The 16233-nt window shown below is 42.6% G+C and overlaps 1 protein-coding gene across 3 annotated transcripts in view; it reads left to right on the top strand.

Annotated features, from left to right (window-relative positions):
* The window catches only part of NKAIN3 (sodium/potassium transporting ATPase interacting 3), a 568457-nt gene extending 555343 nt beyond the window's left edge, over window positions 1-13114 (top strand). For 2 of the 3 annotated variants that reach the window (XM_074985759.1, XM_074985760.1), the window contains one exon: window positions 10166-13114. In XM_074985759.1, the coding sequence (XP_074841860.1) occupies window positions 10166-10189 (24 nt within the window). In that variant the 3' untranslated portion in view covers window positions 10190-13114. The remainder of the gene's footprint in view (window positions 1-10165) is intronic. The other variant, XM_074985758.1, reaches the window with a different exon arrangement.
* Window positions 13115-16233: the final 3119 nt, after the last annotated feature.

The following is a 16233-nucleotide window of genomic DNA, read 5'->3' as shown; positions in this document are numbered from 1 at the left end:
TGAGGCGTGGATGTAAATTTCCTGTGTCTCATTAACATATGGCCATGTGATTCAGAGAACAGAAGAAGCTCTTCCGGACTCCAAACTACACATCTAGACATGCGGCCCACGGGGATCTTCCAGAAGCCCCTTCTTTCCCAAGATTTTGAGGAAGAAGGGGGTTCCAAAAGGTAGGTTTCCTTCCAAAAGGTCACACAGAATCACAGAATCATAGGGCTGGAAGGGACCTCAGGAGGTCATCTAGCTCAGAAGTCATCCCAGCCAGGACCTTGTCCAGCCAGGACTTAAAAACCTCAAGGGGTGGAGAATCCACCACCTCTCTAGGCAATGCATTCCAGTGCTTCATCACACTCCTGGTGAAGTAGTTTTTCCTAATATCTAACCTACACCTCTCCCTCTTCAACTTCAGACCATTACTCCTTATTCTGCCACTGCCACCACTGAGAACAGTATCTTGTCCTCCTCTTTAGAGCTCCCCTTCAGGAAGTTGAAAGCTGCTATTAAATCACCCCTAAGTCGTCTCTTCTGTAAACTAAACAAGCCCAATCCCTCAGCCTATCCTCATAGGGCTTGTGCTCCAGACCTTTAATCATTGTTGTTGCCCTCTGCTGAACCTGCTCCAGCAAATCCACATCCTTTTATACTGGGGGGCCCAAAACTGGACACAGTATTCAAGATGTGGCCTCACCAGTGCTGAATAGAGGGGAATAACTACTTCTCTAGATCTGCTCAAAATGCTCCTCCTAATGCACCCTAGTATGCCGTTAGCCTTCTTGGCTACAAGGGTACGCTCTCCATTCGTATCTAGCTTTTCATCCACCATAACCCCTATGTCCCTTTCCATTGTACTGCTGCTGAGCCAGTCGGTCCCCAGCCTGTAACAATGCTGGGGATTCTTCCGCCCCAGGTGCCGGGCTCTACACTTCTCCTTGTTGAACCACATCAGATTTTTTTGGCCCAGTCCTCCAATTTATCCAGGTGTCTCTGGATTCTCTCTCTACCCTCCAATGTATCTACCTCTCCCCCTTGTTTTGTATCATCTGCAAACTTGCTGAGGGTGCAGTCCAGTCCCTCAGGTCATTAATAAAGATGTTGAATAACACCGTCCCCAGAATTGAGCCTTGTAGCACTCCACTTGAAACTGACCACCATCCAGATATTGAGCCATTGACCACTCTTGGCCATTGGCCCGACCGTCAAGCCAGCTTTCTAGCCATCTCATGGTTCAAGGATTCGATCTATATTTCCTTAACTTATGGACAAGAATGTTGTGGGAGACTGTATCAAAAGCCTTTCTGAAGTCAAGGTATATCACATCCACTGACTTCCCCATGTCCACAGAGCTTGTTACCTCATCATAGAAGCTAATCAGATTGGTCAGGCAGGACTTGCCCCAGTGAATCCATGTTGGCTACTTTTGGTCACTTTCCCCTCTTCCAAGTGCTCAAAAATGGATTCCTTGAGGATTCCCTCTATTGTTTTCCCAGGGGTTGAGGTAAGGCTTACAGGTCTATAGTTCCCTGGATTGTCCTTCTTTCCTTTTTTAAAGATGGGCACTATGTTTGCCTTCTTCCAGTCATCTGGTATCTTCCCCTATCTCCAAGAGTCTTCAAGGATAATGGCCAAAGGTTCAGCAAAGACCTCTGCCAATTCCCTTAGGACCCTCGGGTACATTAAATCCAGACCCATGGGCTTGTGCACATGTAGTTTTTCTAGATAGCTCAGACCTTGCTCCTTCCCCACACATGGCTGCCCTCCACCTTCCCTTACTGCATCATCTAGGACCGTCGTGTGGAAGTTGACTTTGTCCGTGAAGACTGAGGCAAAAAAAGCATTGAGTACTTCAACTTTTCCTACATCATCTGTCACGAGGTTACCTCCCTCATCCAGTAACGGCCCCACACCTTCTCTGATAACCCGTTTATTTTTAACATGCCTGTAGAAACCCTTCTTGTTACTCTTCACATCCCTTGCCAGCTGCAGTTCCAATTGTGCTTTCGCTTTCCTGATTACTGCCCGGCATTCTCCAACCATATGTTTATACTCCTCCTTAGTCAACTGTCCACATTTCCATTTCTTGTATGCATCCTTTTTCAATTTAAACTGACTAACGATTTCCCCATTAAACCAAGCTGGTTGCCTACCATGTTTGCATTTCTTACTGTGCAGCAGGATGGTTTGTTCCTGGGCCTTCAGTAAGACTTCTTTAAAATACTGCCAGTTCTCTTGAACTCTTTTCCCCTTCATCTTCATTTCCCAAGGGATCCTGCTCATCCATTCTCTCAGAGAGTTGAAGTCTGCTTTCCTGAAATCAAGGGCCTGTATGTTACTGCTCACCTTTCTTCCTTTTGTCCAGATCCTGAAATCTATGATCTCCTGGTTGCTGCAGCCCAGGTTTCGTCCCACTTCGATTTCTTCTACTAGTTCTTCCCTGTTTGTGAGCAGCAGGTCAAGTTGTGCACAGCCCCTGGTCGGTTCCTTCAGCACCTGTACCAAGAAGTAATCCCCAACATTTTCCAAAAACTTCCTGGATTATCTATGTGCTGATGTATTGGTCTCCCAACAAATGTCTGGATGTTTAAAGTCTCCCATGAGCACCAGGGCCTGTGATTTGGAAGCTTCACTTAGTTGTCTGAAGAAATCCTCATCTCCCTGATCTGGCAGTCTGTAGCAGACACCAACTACAACATCACTTCTGTTACTTCCACCTCTAAATTTAACCCAAAGACACTCAATTAGATGTTCTCCTTCCTCATACTGGAGCTCTGAGCAATGATACTGCTCCCTCACATAGAGCAGAACTCCTCCTCCTTTTCTCCCCGTCTGTCCTTCCTAAACAGTTTATAACCTTCCATGACCGTGTTCTAGTTATGCAAATCATCCCACCAAGTTTCCATTATTCCAACCACCTCATACTTCTTTGACTGTGCCAGGGCCTCTAATTCTTCCTGTTTGTTCCCCAGGCTTCTGACTTTAGTTTACAAGCATCTTAGAGAAGGGGCCGATTGGCCCACTTTCTCCTTTTCACCCAGGAAGCCCACTTGATTGTTTCCTCCTCCTTCCCCACTTACCTCAGGGTCCCTGTGGGCCACACATCTGCATGTGTATTTTGGAGTCCGGAAGAGCTTCTTCTGGACTCCGAACAATGAGCGCATATGCTAATGAGGCATAGGAAATTTACATCTGTGCCTCATTAGTATCTTCCTCATGGCTAATTACCATACAGCTTCCAGAAGAAGTGGCGTGTGTAGACACAGCCACAGAGTCAATTTCAAAACTGAAAGGGGAAGGTTTGGCAAAAGTCATTGGTTTTGGTGGAGTCACTATTTCAAGTTAAATACCCCGTTTTTCCAGAATAACGAACTTTGCCGTGTTAATGCAACGGTTTCTTTTTCCCAGAAAAAGGGGTTTTACTGCAAAACAAAACCAACCAAAGAAACAAAAAGTGTAGACAAGCCAGTGTATGGATTCTTTTTCTGGGGTAAGAATGCCTCGTTCCAGTGTAGACTAAGAAAATGTATTCTTACTGTTGCATAAGACTGTCCATGCTTAAATTTAGTTAGGAATAGCTTTGTGCTCCAAATTCACATTCTCCTTTTAATTAACTTTCAAGTGTAGATAAGCCCTAAAACAATGCTTTTCTTGCTCTTGGAGGAATTATAGTGGCATGGGTTTGTTAAGTACACTGAGGGTTGGTTTACACTTGAACGTTAGGTCAGTATAGCTAGGTAGCTCTGAAGTTTTGAAGAACACACCCTTGACCAACCTAGCTCTGCCAACCTAACCTCACATGTACATACAGGTATTTGGACAAAAGAAGACTTCTGTTGATGCAGCTGCCATTGTTCATGGATGTAGTGTTCCTGCACCAGTGGAAAAGCCCCTTCTGTTATTGTATGCTATGCCTACATTACAGAATTATCATGATACCTAGCTTCATTTCCATATTCCCCATACAGCAAACATACCTTATTAAGACAAAGAACACGAACTATGTGAGAAGAAGATCCTAGCTTCTGTGGTTATATTTTTGATTGAAATGCTCTTCGCTTTTTTAGTCTATGGAGCTCCACCAACATTGATTTTAAAGACCGCCACTAACTTTCCTGAAGAGTTAGAATATTCCAATGCATCTGATGAAGTGGGTCTTTATCCACAAAAGCTTATGCTCCAATACATCTTTTAGTCTGGCGCCACAGGACTTTTCCTTGTTTTGTGGGTACAGACTAAGACAGCTACTCCTCTGATACTAGGAAGAATTGTGATGTCTAGTATTTTTATTGACAAGTGCACCATTATTCATAAAAGAGGAGATAAAGGGGTAAATTTTTGGGTGCTAATTTGAGAAATTTTGCATTGAAATGCCTGTTTCAAAGCTGTGATCAGGGAGATGTGCAAGAATGAAGATTTCCACTCAAAATTTACTTTGTGATTAGGCAGATTTTGTGGACATAAATTGCACCTGCTAAATGGGAGGTCTCCCATTCTTTCCAGATTTTGCTTTGGTTAACTTGTGAAACCTAACAAGATAACAAGATAACGGCTGGTGGCCCTTCAGCTGGGGAATATAAAACAATAATAAGCTTCTTCTTTCATATCGTGATTGTATGTAATGACAAGGTGAAAATAGGCTCCGTGGATTTCAGTGATCAAGGTAAATTTGAATTAAAGCCAAGCTGCAAGATATAATTTGGATAGTCAGTAAACTGTGCTATCCACTGGTTTGAAAATGCTGTTCTGTGTGCAGTGCATCAACCCCTCAGTTTGTTCTTTCATTTTTTTTCAGTAAGACAATTACTGCCTGTATTAATTGTAGATGATCCAGGAATATCGTAGTCCCATAAGGAATGGGCCTTTCAGTATCCACACTGAAAAATTCTATCCCTTTTCACTTGGAAGTTGGAGATGAACAAGAAAGATACTTGTTAACCTTTAATACAGCACTTATTCCATTTACAATACAATACAATTTACAAGGGAACTGGGGATGCCAGAAAATAAATGTGCCAGTTATTAGAACTGGGGCTGGCTGCCAGTCCCGCTCTGCCCTGCATCCCCTTCACCCCAGCATTGACACCAGCTCTCTGGCAGCCGGCCTCACAGCAGCTGGCCCCAGACAGGACACCAGCTCATGGCCAGAGGCCCCTACTAGGCATGCTGATTAACCAAACATGCTGGTTAGTTTTATTTCTTCGTCACTTTACTCCTAAAAATGTGACTCTATTTTTATAAATTGTATTCAGGATGGACATTCAGTTCTGTTCCCTGACCCCTTTTTTTTGTACATTTGGCTAAGGAAGTACTGTAGAAAATTACCCCCTGTCCCTCCTGTGGTCAGTAGCAGAATACCAGAGCATAGGTGGATTCCTAGGCTACATCTATACTAGAGAGTTTTGTCAACAAAACTCACAGAGCATCTACACACAAAAAGTGTTTCGTTGACAGAAACTGTTGACAAAAAAAAGCCATGTAGACACTCCAGTGGGGGGGGTGCATTTTGTCAACAGAGCAGGTCAAATGATTGATCTGCTTCTATGTGTAGACATGATCTGTCAACAGAAGTTTTGTCAGAACATGTCTCCCAACGGTAGCTTCTGTAGACCTGTGCTTTTAGTGTAGATGTAGCCATAAACTTTTATGGATCAGTTTAATTAACTCCCATTGAAAAGCAAATCACAACATCTTCTCTGTTAGCCTGTATGTTATAAGTCCTCCAGGGATTCTCATAGATTAACAAAGCATAACACTTCACACATGCAGAAGTTCTATGGCCTCATCTAAACCTTGAAAGATTATATCTTTAGTCAGCTACGGATTCTCTTGTATATGCACAGATGATATTATAGTATCTGTCTACAGCTACCATAATTATCAATGATTAGTGAGTCTAATAAAAGTTGTCCTTTTCACCTCAAAGTGACACTAAAGTTAAATGTCTTCTCCTAAGAAGCATTTCATTTTGTACACATAAATAAGCATAGCTTGTCAATTTGTTGTCATTTATTTCCATAGCTCCATGAGTTTGCCTGACACTTTACAGCAAAAGACACAGTCTCTGCCCAGAGGTGGTCACAATCTAGGTTATGAGGTACAGAAGTAAGGGAGGAGGCAACATAGATATGAAATAAGGAAAATATGGACAAGGGAGGGAGAGAAAATATGCATATGTCTCTTTGGAGGCAAAGGTAGACAGGTTATAAAGGGTGACAGTGAGGTAGCCATGTTAGTGTGTACTCCAGCAAAACAAAACAGCAGAAATGTAGCACTTTAAAGACTAACAAAGGCTACGTCTACACTAGCCCAAAACTTTGAAATGGCCATGCAAATGGCCATTTTGAAGATTACTAATGAAGCACTGAACTACATATTCAGCACCTCATTAGCATGTGGGTGGCCGTGGCACTTCGAAATTGCCATGGCTCGCTGCTGTGCGGTTCATCCAGCCAGGGCTCCTTTTTGAAAGGACCCCACCAACTTTGAAATCCCCTTATTCCTATCAGCAGATAGGAATAAGGGGATTTCAAAGTTTCCAGGGTCCTTTCGAAAAGGACCTCTGTCTGGACGAGCCACGCGGCAGCGAGCCATGGCAATTTTGAAGTGCCACAGCCGCCTGCATGCTAATGAGGCACTGAATATGTATTTCAGTGCTTCATTAGTTATCTTCAAAATGGCCATTTGCATGGCCATTTCGAAGTTTTGGGCCAGTGTAGACATGGCCAAAGTGATTTATTCAGTGAAGAGCTTTCGTGGGACAGACCCACTTTATCAGATCAATCTAATTTCCAATACAGACTGACATTTATAAGTACAGAGGACAAAAAAAAAATTTTTGCAATAAACACTGACAAATCAAATGCATAGGACTGAAGGAGGTGGGGATGAGGGATGGGGGATGTTAATTGTCCTGCCTGAGATAATTGTGATCATCAAAGGAAGGGAAGCAGTCCTTGTAATGCATGAGGTAATTGATGTCCCTGTTCATACCACGTGTTAATGTGTCAAATTTGAATATGAATTCCAATTCACAAATTTCTTGCTTTAATCTGTTTTTAAATTCCTTTTGCTCTAGGACACAGATTCTCAGGTCTTTAACAGAATGGTCCACTCCATTTATTTATGTGTCTGTTTATTCTTTGGCAAAGGTTTTGCCCAGTCTGTCCAATGTACATAGTGGCAGAGGATTGTTGGCACATAATGGCATATATAGTGTTACTGGAAGTGCACAAGAATGTGCCTTTGATCTTGTAACTAACATGGTTAGGTCCAGTGATGGCATCCCCAGAATAAATTTGTGGACAAAGTTGGCAGCAGGTTTTGATGCAAGGAAAAGTTCCAGGATTAGTATTACTGTGGTGTAGCCTGTGATTGCTCGTGAGAATCTTTCTTAGGTTAGGAAGTTGTCTATAGGAAAGGACAGCCTGTCACCTAGGGCCTTCTGGACTGTAGCATCATTATCTAGAATAGGTTGTAGGTTTTTAATGATGTGTTGCAGGGGTTTGAGTGGGGGCTGTAGGAGAGGACAAGTGGTGTTCTGTTATTGACCTTCTTGGACTTATCTTGAAGTAGCTGGTTTCTGGGTATTCATCTGGCCCTGTCACTTTGTTTTTTTACTTCTCCTTGGGTGTAATCAAGTTCTGTGAATGCTTGGTAGAGGTCTTGTAGTTTTCAGCCTCTGTCAGTAGGATCAGAGCAGATGCGATTGTATCTAAGGCCTTGACTATAAATGAAGGATCGTGTGGTGTGTGCTGGATGGAAGCTGGAGGCAAGTAAGTAAGTGTAGCAGTCAGTGGGTTTCTGGTAGAATGTGGTGTTGATGTGGCCATCAGTGATTTGTACTGTGGTATCCAGGGAATGTATTCCTCATGTGGAATAGTCAAGGCTGAGATTGATGGTAGGATGCAGGTTGTTAAAATCTCTGTGGAATTCTTCCAGAGTCTCTTTACTGTGGGTCCAAATGATAAAAATGTTATCCATGTTGTGTAAGTAAAGGAGGAGTAATGAGACAAGAGCTAAGGAATCATTGTTTTAAGTCGGTCATAACAATGTTAGCATACTATGGGGCCATACAAATGCCCATAGCAGTGCCATTAATCTGGGGATATAAATTGTCCCCAAACTGGAAATAATTGTGGATGAAAACAAAGTTACATAGATCATAAAGGGGATCATCAGGTCGAAGGAACATTACATTTTCATACAGTTCTAGGGCAGCATTAAGATCTAAGTTAACTTAGTTTGGTAAGGTTACAAGAAGTTTTTTGTATGGGGCAAGGGTAGGTAACATATTTACAAAAACAAAGACCAAAGCTTTACATCCCCATAATCATAATTCTCTTTTTTACTGTGCAGCTATGATCCTGACTATGCTCATGTAACTGGTTAGCTGGCCCTTCTCAGTCACAACTCTCTGGCTACGTCTACACGTGCCCCAAACTTCGAAATGGCCACACAAATGGCCATTTCGAAGTTTACTAATGAAGCACTGAAATGCATGTTCAGCGCTTCATTAGCATACGGGCGGCAGCGGCACTTCGAAATTGGCGCGGCTTGCCGCCGCGTGGCTCATCCAGATGGGGCTCCTTTTCAAAAGGACCCCGCCTACTTCGAAGTCCCCTTATTCCCATGAGCTCATGGGAATAAGGGGACTTCGAAGTAGGCAAGGTCCTTTCAAAAAGGAACCCCATCAGGACAAGACACGCGGCGGAGAGGTGCGTCAATTTCGAAGCGCCGCGGCAGCCCGCATGCTAATGAAGCACTGAATATGCATTTCAGCGCTTCATTAGTAAACTTCGAAATGGCCATTTGCGTGGCCATTTTGAAGTTTGGGGCTAGTGTAGACACGGCTTCTGTGTGATAGGACTATCACACCTGCTTTTAACACTACGCTGTATACATATCTTCCAGACACTGCAAATCATTATGGCTGTGTCTACACTGCAGATCTGTTTCGCAGTACTGAGGTATCCTGAAATAACACACATTTGTGAAGTGTTCCATATTTTTGCAACCAGTTGTTTCTATGGTGTAATGGTTAGCCTTCTGGACTTTGAATCAAGTGATCTGAGTTCAAATCTTGGTAGAACCTCAGTTGAAGAGAATAATTTTGACCCTGGTGTCTGGGCAGCCCAGAGTCTCCATAATAAGTGCCCGGGCTCGCGCCCGGAGAGGTACTCCAGCATCGCTGAACAGCGTTGCATCAACATGGGAGGCAACGATACCGTTATAAGCTCTTGCTCAATTGGCGTAGAGATCGAGCGCCAGGGGTTGAAGGACTTGCCAGACACCCACCACGTCTGCAAGAGATGCAGCAAGGACTGTCACTCTCGTGTGGGTCTTCATAGTCACAGTAGACGCTTTAAATGAAGTCCTCAATTGAAACTATAAAGGGCGCGATCCATCGTCTATGCAGACTGAAGGATGCCTACTAGTCCATGAAAGGTACACGTTATTTCAAAATATTTTTCAAAATAATGGGCACACTGTTTTGGCATTTCTGTGAACCTAGTTGCAGGAGGAGTAAGGAATGCATCAAAACAGCGCAGTATTTCAACATCTGGCACTGTGTATACAGCAACAAATGCCAAAAGAACAAACTTGAAATAAGATACGATTTGCATAGCACAAGTTGCATATCTTATTTTTGAGTTTAGGGTGCAGCGTAGACTGAGCCTGTGAAATCACCACACAGCTGTCCCCTGACTAGAGTGGTAGGGCAGAGGGGTGGTTGGTGCAGCTGCACAAACTCAGCTGCCCTATGGCTGTGAAACAAAGTTGTATGTGGATCTGACTCAAATGTGTTTGCTGCAACCAGGTCAGATGAGAGTCTCATGAACCAGCCTTCAAAAATAGAATTAATTTAATATGGAAAATTCATCACTTTAACAGTTTCTGATGCCTGATCAGGTGCAGCACCTTCTCCAGATTCTGTCACCAGGCTGGCACGTGTACCCTTTCGCCAAAGGAGAGTACAGTATGGGGTCTTCTTTAGAACTTCCATAAATGCTTCCCAAGCATGTGTGGCCTCTCAATCAACATTTTCTCTGTTCCTAGGAGCCTATTCAATTGCGCCCTTATACTGTTGGTCACCATCAACAAAGGATGTGAACACCCAGAAGTCTGTTATCATTTTGTTGGTAGATTAATAACTCTTCTTTCTTTTTCACAGGTCGAACTAAGTAGTGAACATTGACTCAACTGTGCTGCTGTTCCTGAAGAAACAGAACTTGAGAAGAAAAGACCAACTTTCTGAACCATTGTCACAGAAGAGGCACATTCTGTATTTCTCACTGAGTGTGTAGATTGCTCTTCCCGTGTGACTGAAACCTTCATTTGCGGCCTCCGTATCATTATATCTTTGTCATTAGAAGGATACTTGTAGATGATCTTGGATTTTTTTAATAATTTACTTTTATGGACACTTGTAAATTGTAAATTGTTTCCTTTTTTAATTTTGTTTTTTATAACAACTAGTGTTGTGGCATGAAAACAAATCAACCTGTGAAAATTATGAGAGAGGAATGTGTGTTTTTCAAGAAACTGAGTATTTCTGTACTGATACAATCATACTGTGCCTGGCAAAGATAGTATTAGTAAAAGATAATATGACTCCCGAATACATGTTGGGGGTCATATACATGTAGTGTAATATGGACTGTCTTCAATAGTGTACCAGACATTCAGAAAGTCTGCACCTCATGTTGATTGAGCTGTTGTATGAAGTAGAAACCGGTAATTAATTCTTGTTTACCAGATGTCCTAATCACCAATGTGCTTGTCTAATTATTCTAATTCATATATGGTTTTTCTCCCTCTTTTCATCTCTTCCCCTGCACCCACAACACAGATTGTCCGTCAGCTGAAGAAAAGTGAAATGGATGTTCTCTGTTGATGTCAGTCTCCAAGAACCCTTAAAATCACGGCTCCTTTAAATCTCTGCAATTTTTACTTTAAAAAAAATTCTTTTCCCCTCTTCCCAGGAAGAAGCCAAGCATGAATGTACAATATAGGCACCAACCGCAGCCTTAGGAGTCTCTGGGAGTGAATTTTGTTCTTAATTTAAAAGTAAACAAGGCAATGTGGATATGAAAATGTGTATAAAAGCTTGTAAAGGTATTTGTAAATACTTATCAAAAAAGGACATGTATGTAACTGTGACACATTTTGTTTTATATTCAGTTACCATCAATATAAAAAGAATAGTCAGACACAAAAGCTGTTTCCTATGGGGAATTGGCTGTCCTTTTAACAAGACTTTTCTTCATCATTTATTTTTGTTAATTAATATTTAAAATAGCGCAAATGATATGAACCTGAGAGAGTGAAGTCCTCTATCTCTCCACAGAACCGTATTCCATCAGCAGCAGGACCGCAAGCTTCCTCACAGAGGTCCGCCAAACTGCCTTGAGTTTTGGAAGGAAAACCTGTAGGGTTGTGTGAGTGCTTCCATCTTCATGCGTGCTCTTTGATGGAACTGTCAGGAAGTATGGTATTTGCAATATGCACACCTGCAGCTATCCATTAGGAACCAGACTGAGGCCACCATGTTCTTTCATATAAGCCACAATGAGTCTTCAGAATGACTTCTGGTTTTGTCATCAATGGGCTGAAGCATCCAATCCCTCTATTAATTGTCTTCTGTGAAGCTTGCTTCACTTGCATTTTCTGATACTGACGGATTACAACTAGGTTCTTTATAGCTGGAAACCATATTTGTGCTTTTACCAAGAAGAACCCAGTCAAAAGTCAGCAAACACAGGGAAGACACTGTCTGTCATGTTTAGGTTGTTGAGCACAGAGGGTCTGGTGGTGCTTTCACATTCAGCTCAACCAAAGACCTCACTATCTGTTATGAAGAAACAGATCCTGCAGTAATTTCACATAAGCTACTTTTTCCTCAAACTATGTATAAAACAAGTGCCAAGCCAATAACAACAATGCAATAAAATCACTGGTCAGTCTTTTCTGTGACTAGTTAGTACAGGACAATATGCACGGCTAGAAGTCAAGCGGTGCTAAAAAAGAGGGGACAACTAATACCACATGTCTCTGTGTTCCCTCTTTCTTTCTGCTGCACCCTGATGGCAGGTGTTTGGTCTGCCCGGTCTTGAAGTCCCAGTCTTCTGAAAACGTGTATTTTTGTCACAACCCTAATATGAGAGAACAATGTCATTTTCAAAACCCTACCATGGGACTTCAGAAGATCAAACCGCAGAACTGAAAAAATGCCCATCCGTAGGTTGTATTATTTTAGTGGGTAGTGGTGTGCATGATTTAGTTTCCATACATACAGCCCACTATAACAACCTATAAGAATATGACAGAGCTGACAGATGCCTACCCGCTCTCTATTATCTATGTCAGTGTGTTTCAGAGTCTAGCATTTTTTAAGAGTTTTGTTAAAAATGCTTGAATTCTCCAGTGTTGCACTGCTCCACACCCAAAGGGGTGTGGGGCACCTATTGGGTGTGGAGCACCTATTCCTGGGGTTCCTCCCCACTGCCGGAGCATTTGTCCATCTTCAGGAGCAGTGGGAGCAGCTTTTCACTTTGGTGTGTAGCTACACGAACCCTACATGCCTGCAGCAGTGTAGACAATGCTACACCTTTGACTTCAATATAGACGTATCCTCTAGTCACTGCATTTACCTCCTATGCTAAGGGAAAACTGGTCATCTCAAATACCAAAGTTAGCAGACTTGGACTTTTTAACGGCACACACTTTATGCTTCTCTCCACCAGGCTCTTTCATTTCCTTTCACTTTAGATGTATCTGATTTATTCAAAAAAACAAAACAAAACAAAACACAGCGATCTATCAAGGGCCTGTAACAGTGTTTGACAGTGGCAAACTGAAATTGACATCCCAAACTAATGGCCTGCCTCCTGCTAGAATCAGTCTCATTTCATTTAATTATAATAAATTACAAGCTTGGAGGTGTTTCGTGCATTGGAGAAGTTTTCTTCCAACATAGTAAAACACTCAATATTTAAATACCTCATTTCTATGTACTGTCTTTGAGAAACCACTTAGCTCTTACTAGCAATTAAAACCTTTTGCCAGAAATTAGTTGTTTAAAAGTCTTCACTCTCGATCATTTGCAATGTATAATTGTAATAGTCCCAAGATATTAGTAAGGCAGGATGGGTGTGGAAACATCTTTTATCGGGCCAGTCCTAGTTGGCAAAAAAAAAGGCTCTGGGTAGCTCGAAAGCTTGTCTCTTTCATCAACAAAAGCTGGTCAAGTGATCCATCTTGCCTCCAGGCTCTCATTCGTCATTTACAAATTTGGGGTTAGACTGCAAAGTTCTCAGCACTCTCAAATCTCATTGAAGTCAGGGGAAGTTAATGACATTCAGCTGTTCATGTTTTCTTTATGCACGTCATTGACATAATAGACCAATTGGCCAACCTTTTTAGCTCCCTTAGTAATAATTATTAGTGCTTATTTTCAGATAAAACTCCAATTATCAATAACTAAAATACTGAACAATCTAAAATTCAGAGTGACCAGTATCAGACAGCTAGCTGTCTTAGTCAGTATCCACAGAAACAGCAAGAAGTCCTGTGGCACCTTATATGGACTTTTCTGGAGCCTAAGCTTTCATGGGCCCAGAACAATCAGAAGTCCTGTGGTACCTTATAGACTAACACATTTTTTTTTTGAGCATAACCTTTTGTGGGCCAGAAACAATGAGAAGTCCTGTGGCACCTTATAGACAAATAGATTTTTTGGAGCATAAGCTTTAAGGTGCCACAGGACTTCTCATTGTTTCTGTGGCTACAGACTAACACATCTACCTCTGATACTGGTCACCATGCAAGGCACTGTATTTAGCCATATAGAGTGGAAATCCATCAACCGCATGAAAAAACTTGCACAGCTACAGAGGGCCGATGAAAGCTTATGTGCTAAAGAAATCTTTTCATCCATAAGGTGCCACAGGACTTCTTCTTGCTTCTAAAATTCAGAAATATCTCCCAAAAATCAGAATTTAGTTTTCCTAAAATTTTTATATGTTCCCCCCATTGGTAATCGCAGTGGTCAAATTGTAGAACAAAGTTGACTCTTCAACAGCCTTGTGAGACAGGTATATAAGTAGTATTAGCCTCATTTTACAGATTTGAAAAGTCGGTTTATGTTTGGAATGCATTTGTGTGGGCAACACACAATCCAGATGAAATGGTATTTAACTATATTTCTCCCACGTTTGTTTTTTCTGGTCTTTTTACCTTCAATGCTCAGCTCTTCTCTGATATATCTAAACTACTATATAAGCTGTCTCTGTATTGTGACATATTTGGAGGAGGGTGCCAATAACACAGTTGTGATGCTGAGAACTATACCTCATGTAAAATGATTTCATTTCAGTGTAGAATAATCGTAACTAAGACTATTTGCAAAGAAACCGAAGGCAGTGTGCAGAGCAGCTGAACTGATTGGGACAGCCTTGTCTCCAGTTTTCATCCCAAATTGCAGAGTAAAGCAGATAGGGGAGTAATGGAAAGCAAAGGCTGTAGGGTGAAAAAACAGTAATAAAGGACAAAATTAATCTCAGGTGTAATTCCAATGAAGTCACAGGTTAGAAAGGGAATTAATTTGGCCTTGGGCATCTTAGCCACATCTACACGTGCACGCTACTTCGAAGTAGCGGCGCCAACTTCGAAGTAGCACCCGTCACGGCTACACGTGTTGGGCACTATTTCGAAGTTAACTTCGACGTTAGGCGGCGAGACGTCGAAGTCACTAACCCCATGAGGGGATGGGAATAGCGCCCTACTTCGACGTTCAACGTCGAAGTAGGGAACATGTAGACGATCCGCGTCCCGCAATATCAAAATAGCGGGGTCCTCCATGGCGGCCATCAGCTGAGGGGTTGAGAGACGCTCTCTCTCCAGCCCCTGCGGGGCTCTATGGTCACCGTGTGCAGCAGCCCTTAGCCCAGGGCTTCTGGCTGCTGCTGCTGCAGCTGGGGATCCATGCTGCATGCACAGGGTCTGCAACTAGTTGTCGGCTCTGTGTATCTTGTGCTGTTTAGTGCAAGTGTGTCTGGGAAGGGCCCTTTAAGGGAGCGGCTTGCTGTTGAGTCCGCCCTGTGACCCTGTCTGCAGCTGTTCCTGGCACCCTTATTTCGATGTGTGCTACTTTGGCATGTAGATGTTCCCTCGCAGCTCCTATTCCGATGTGGTGCTGCCCAACGTCGATGTTGAACGTCGACGTTGCCAGCCCTGGAGGACGTGTAGACGTTATTCATCGAAACAGACTATTTCGATGTAGCGTGCACGTGTAGACGTAGCCCTTGTGTGCCTTCTAACTCTGCCGATATTTGTACTGATCATTATTTGACATCCTTTTACAAGGTGTGTTCTTGACCCCACTGGCTGGCCAACTGTTTCCAAACACCTGTAAATTATTCTCATTGCAATTTCTGTTTCTTGCATGTCCATTAATGTAATGTTTATGTTTATGAGTCTCTTTGCTTTTAAACAAATTAAACACCTGGATCTACTCCCTACTCTCAAACTTTCACTTGCATCTGCTCATCAGGTCCACTTAGCATGACAGGAGAACGTGTGAAGTGCTTCCTTGTTGTAGGTCTCCAGGGAATAATTGCCATTGCATGTCTATTGCCATTCAAGACTAACACTATAAGTGGTAGTTGGTACGTTATATAACAGCCATATTCTCATTGTGTTGCTAGTGCCACAGAGGGCTTGTCTATATGACCACCTTCCTTCGAAGGAAGGATGGTAATTAGGGTGTTGGGAGTTTACTAATGAAGTGCTGTGGTGCACACACAGCACTTCATTAAGCAAATTCCACCCCCACTCCCCCGCCCAGTGGCAACTTCCAAATTTTAAACTTCGCAGTACCGGCTCGTGTCTAGCTGCAGCTCACCCGCCGGTGCTTCGAAGTGCCAGAGCAACTTCAAAGTCCCTTTACTCCACAAAATTTTGCACCGCAGCACTTCATTAGTAAACCCCCAATACCCTAATTACCGTCCTTCCTTCAAAGGAAGGTGGTAGTGTAGACAAGCCCAGAGAATTATTGAACAGTGTAACTTACGTCACCATGAATCAGCTCTTTTCCCGCAGTTCCTTGGGTACTGAATTCCAGTCCTACACAGGCAAAATGTTTTCAAAATGCTTATGGACACGTGTAGCCCAGACTAAATCCACTGAAGTTGTTTGATTTATACCTGGAATTAACAAGGCCCAAAGACGCTATCATTAACC

Source organism: Carettochelys insculpta, chromosome 2 (assembly GCF_033958435.1).
Source record: "Carettochelys insculpta isolate YL-2023 chromosome 2, ASM3395843v1, whole genome shotgun sequence".
NCBI lineage: Eukaryota > Metazoa > Chordata > Testudines > Carettochelyidae > Carettochelys > Carettochelys insculpta.
This window is presented reverse-complemented; position numbering and strand designations above follow the sequence as displayed.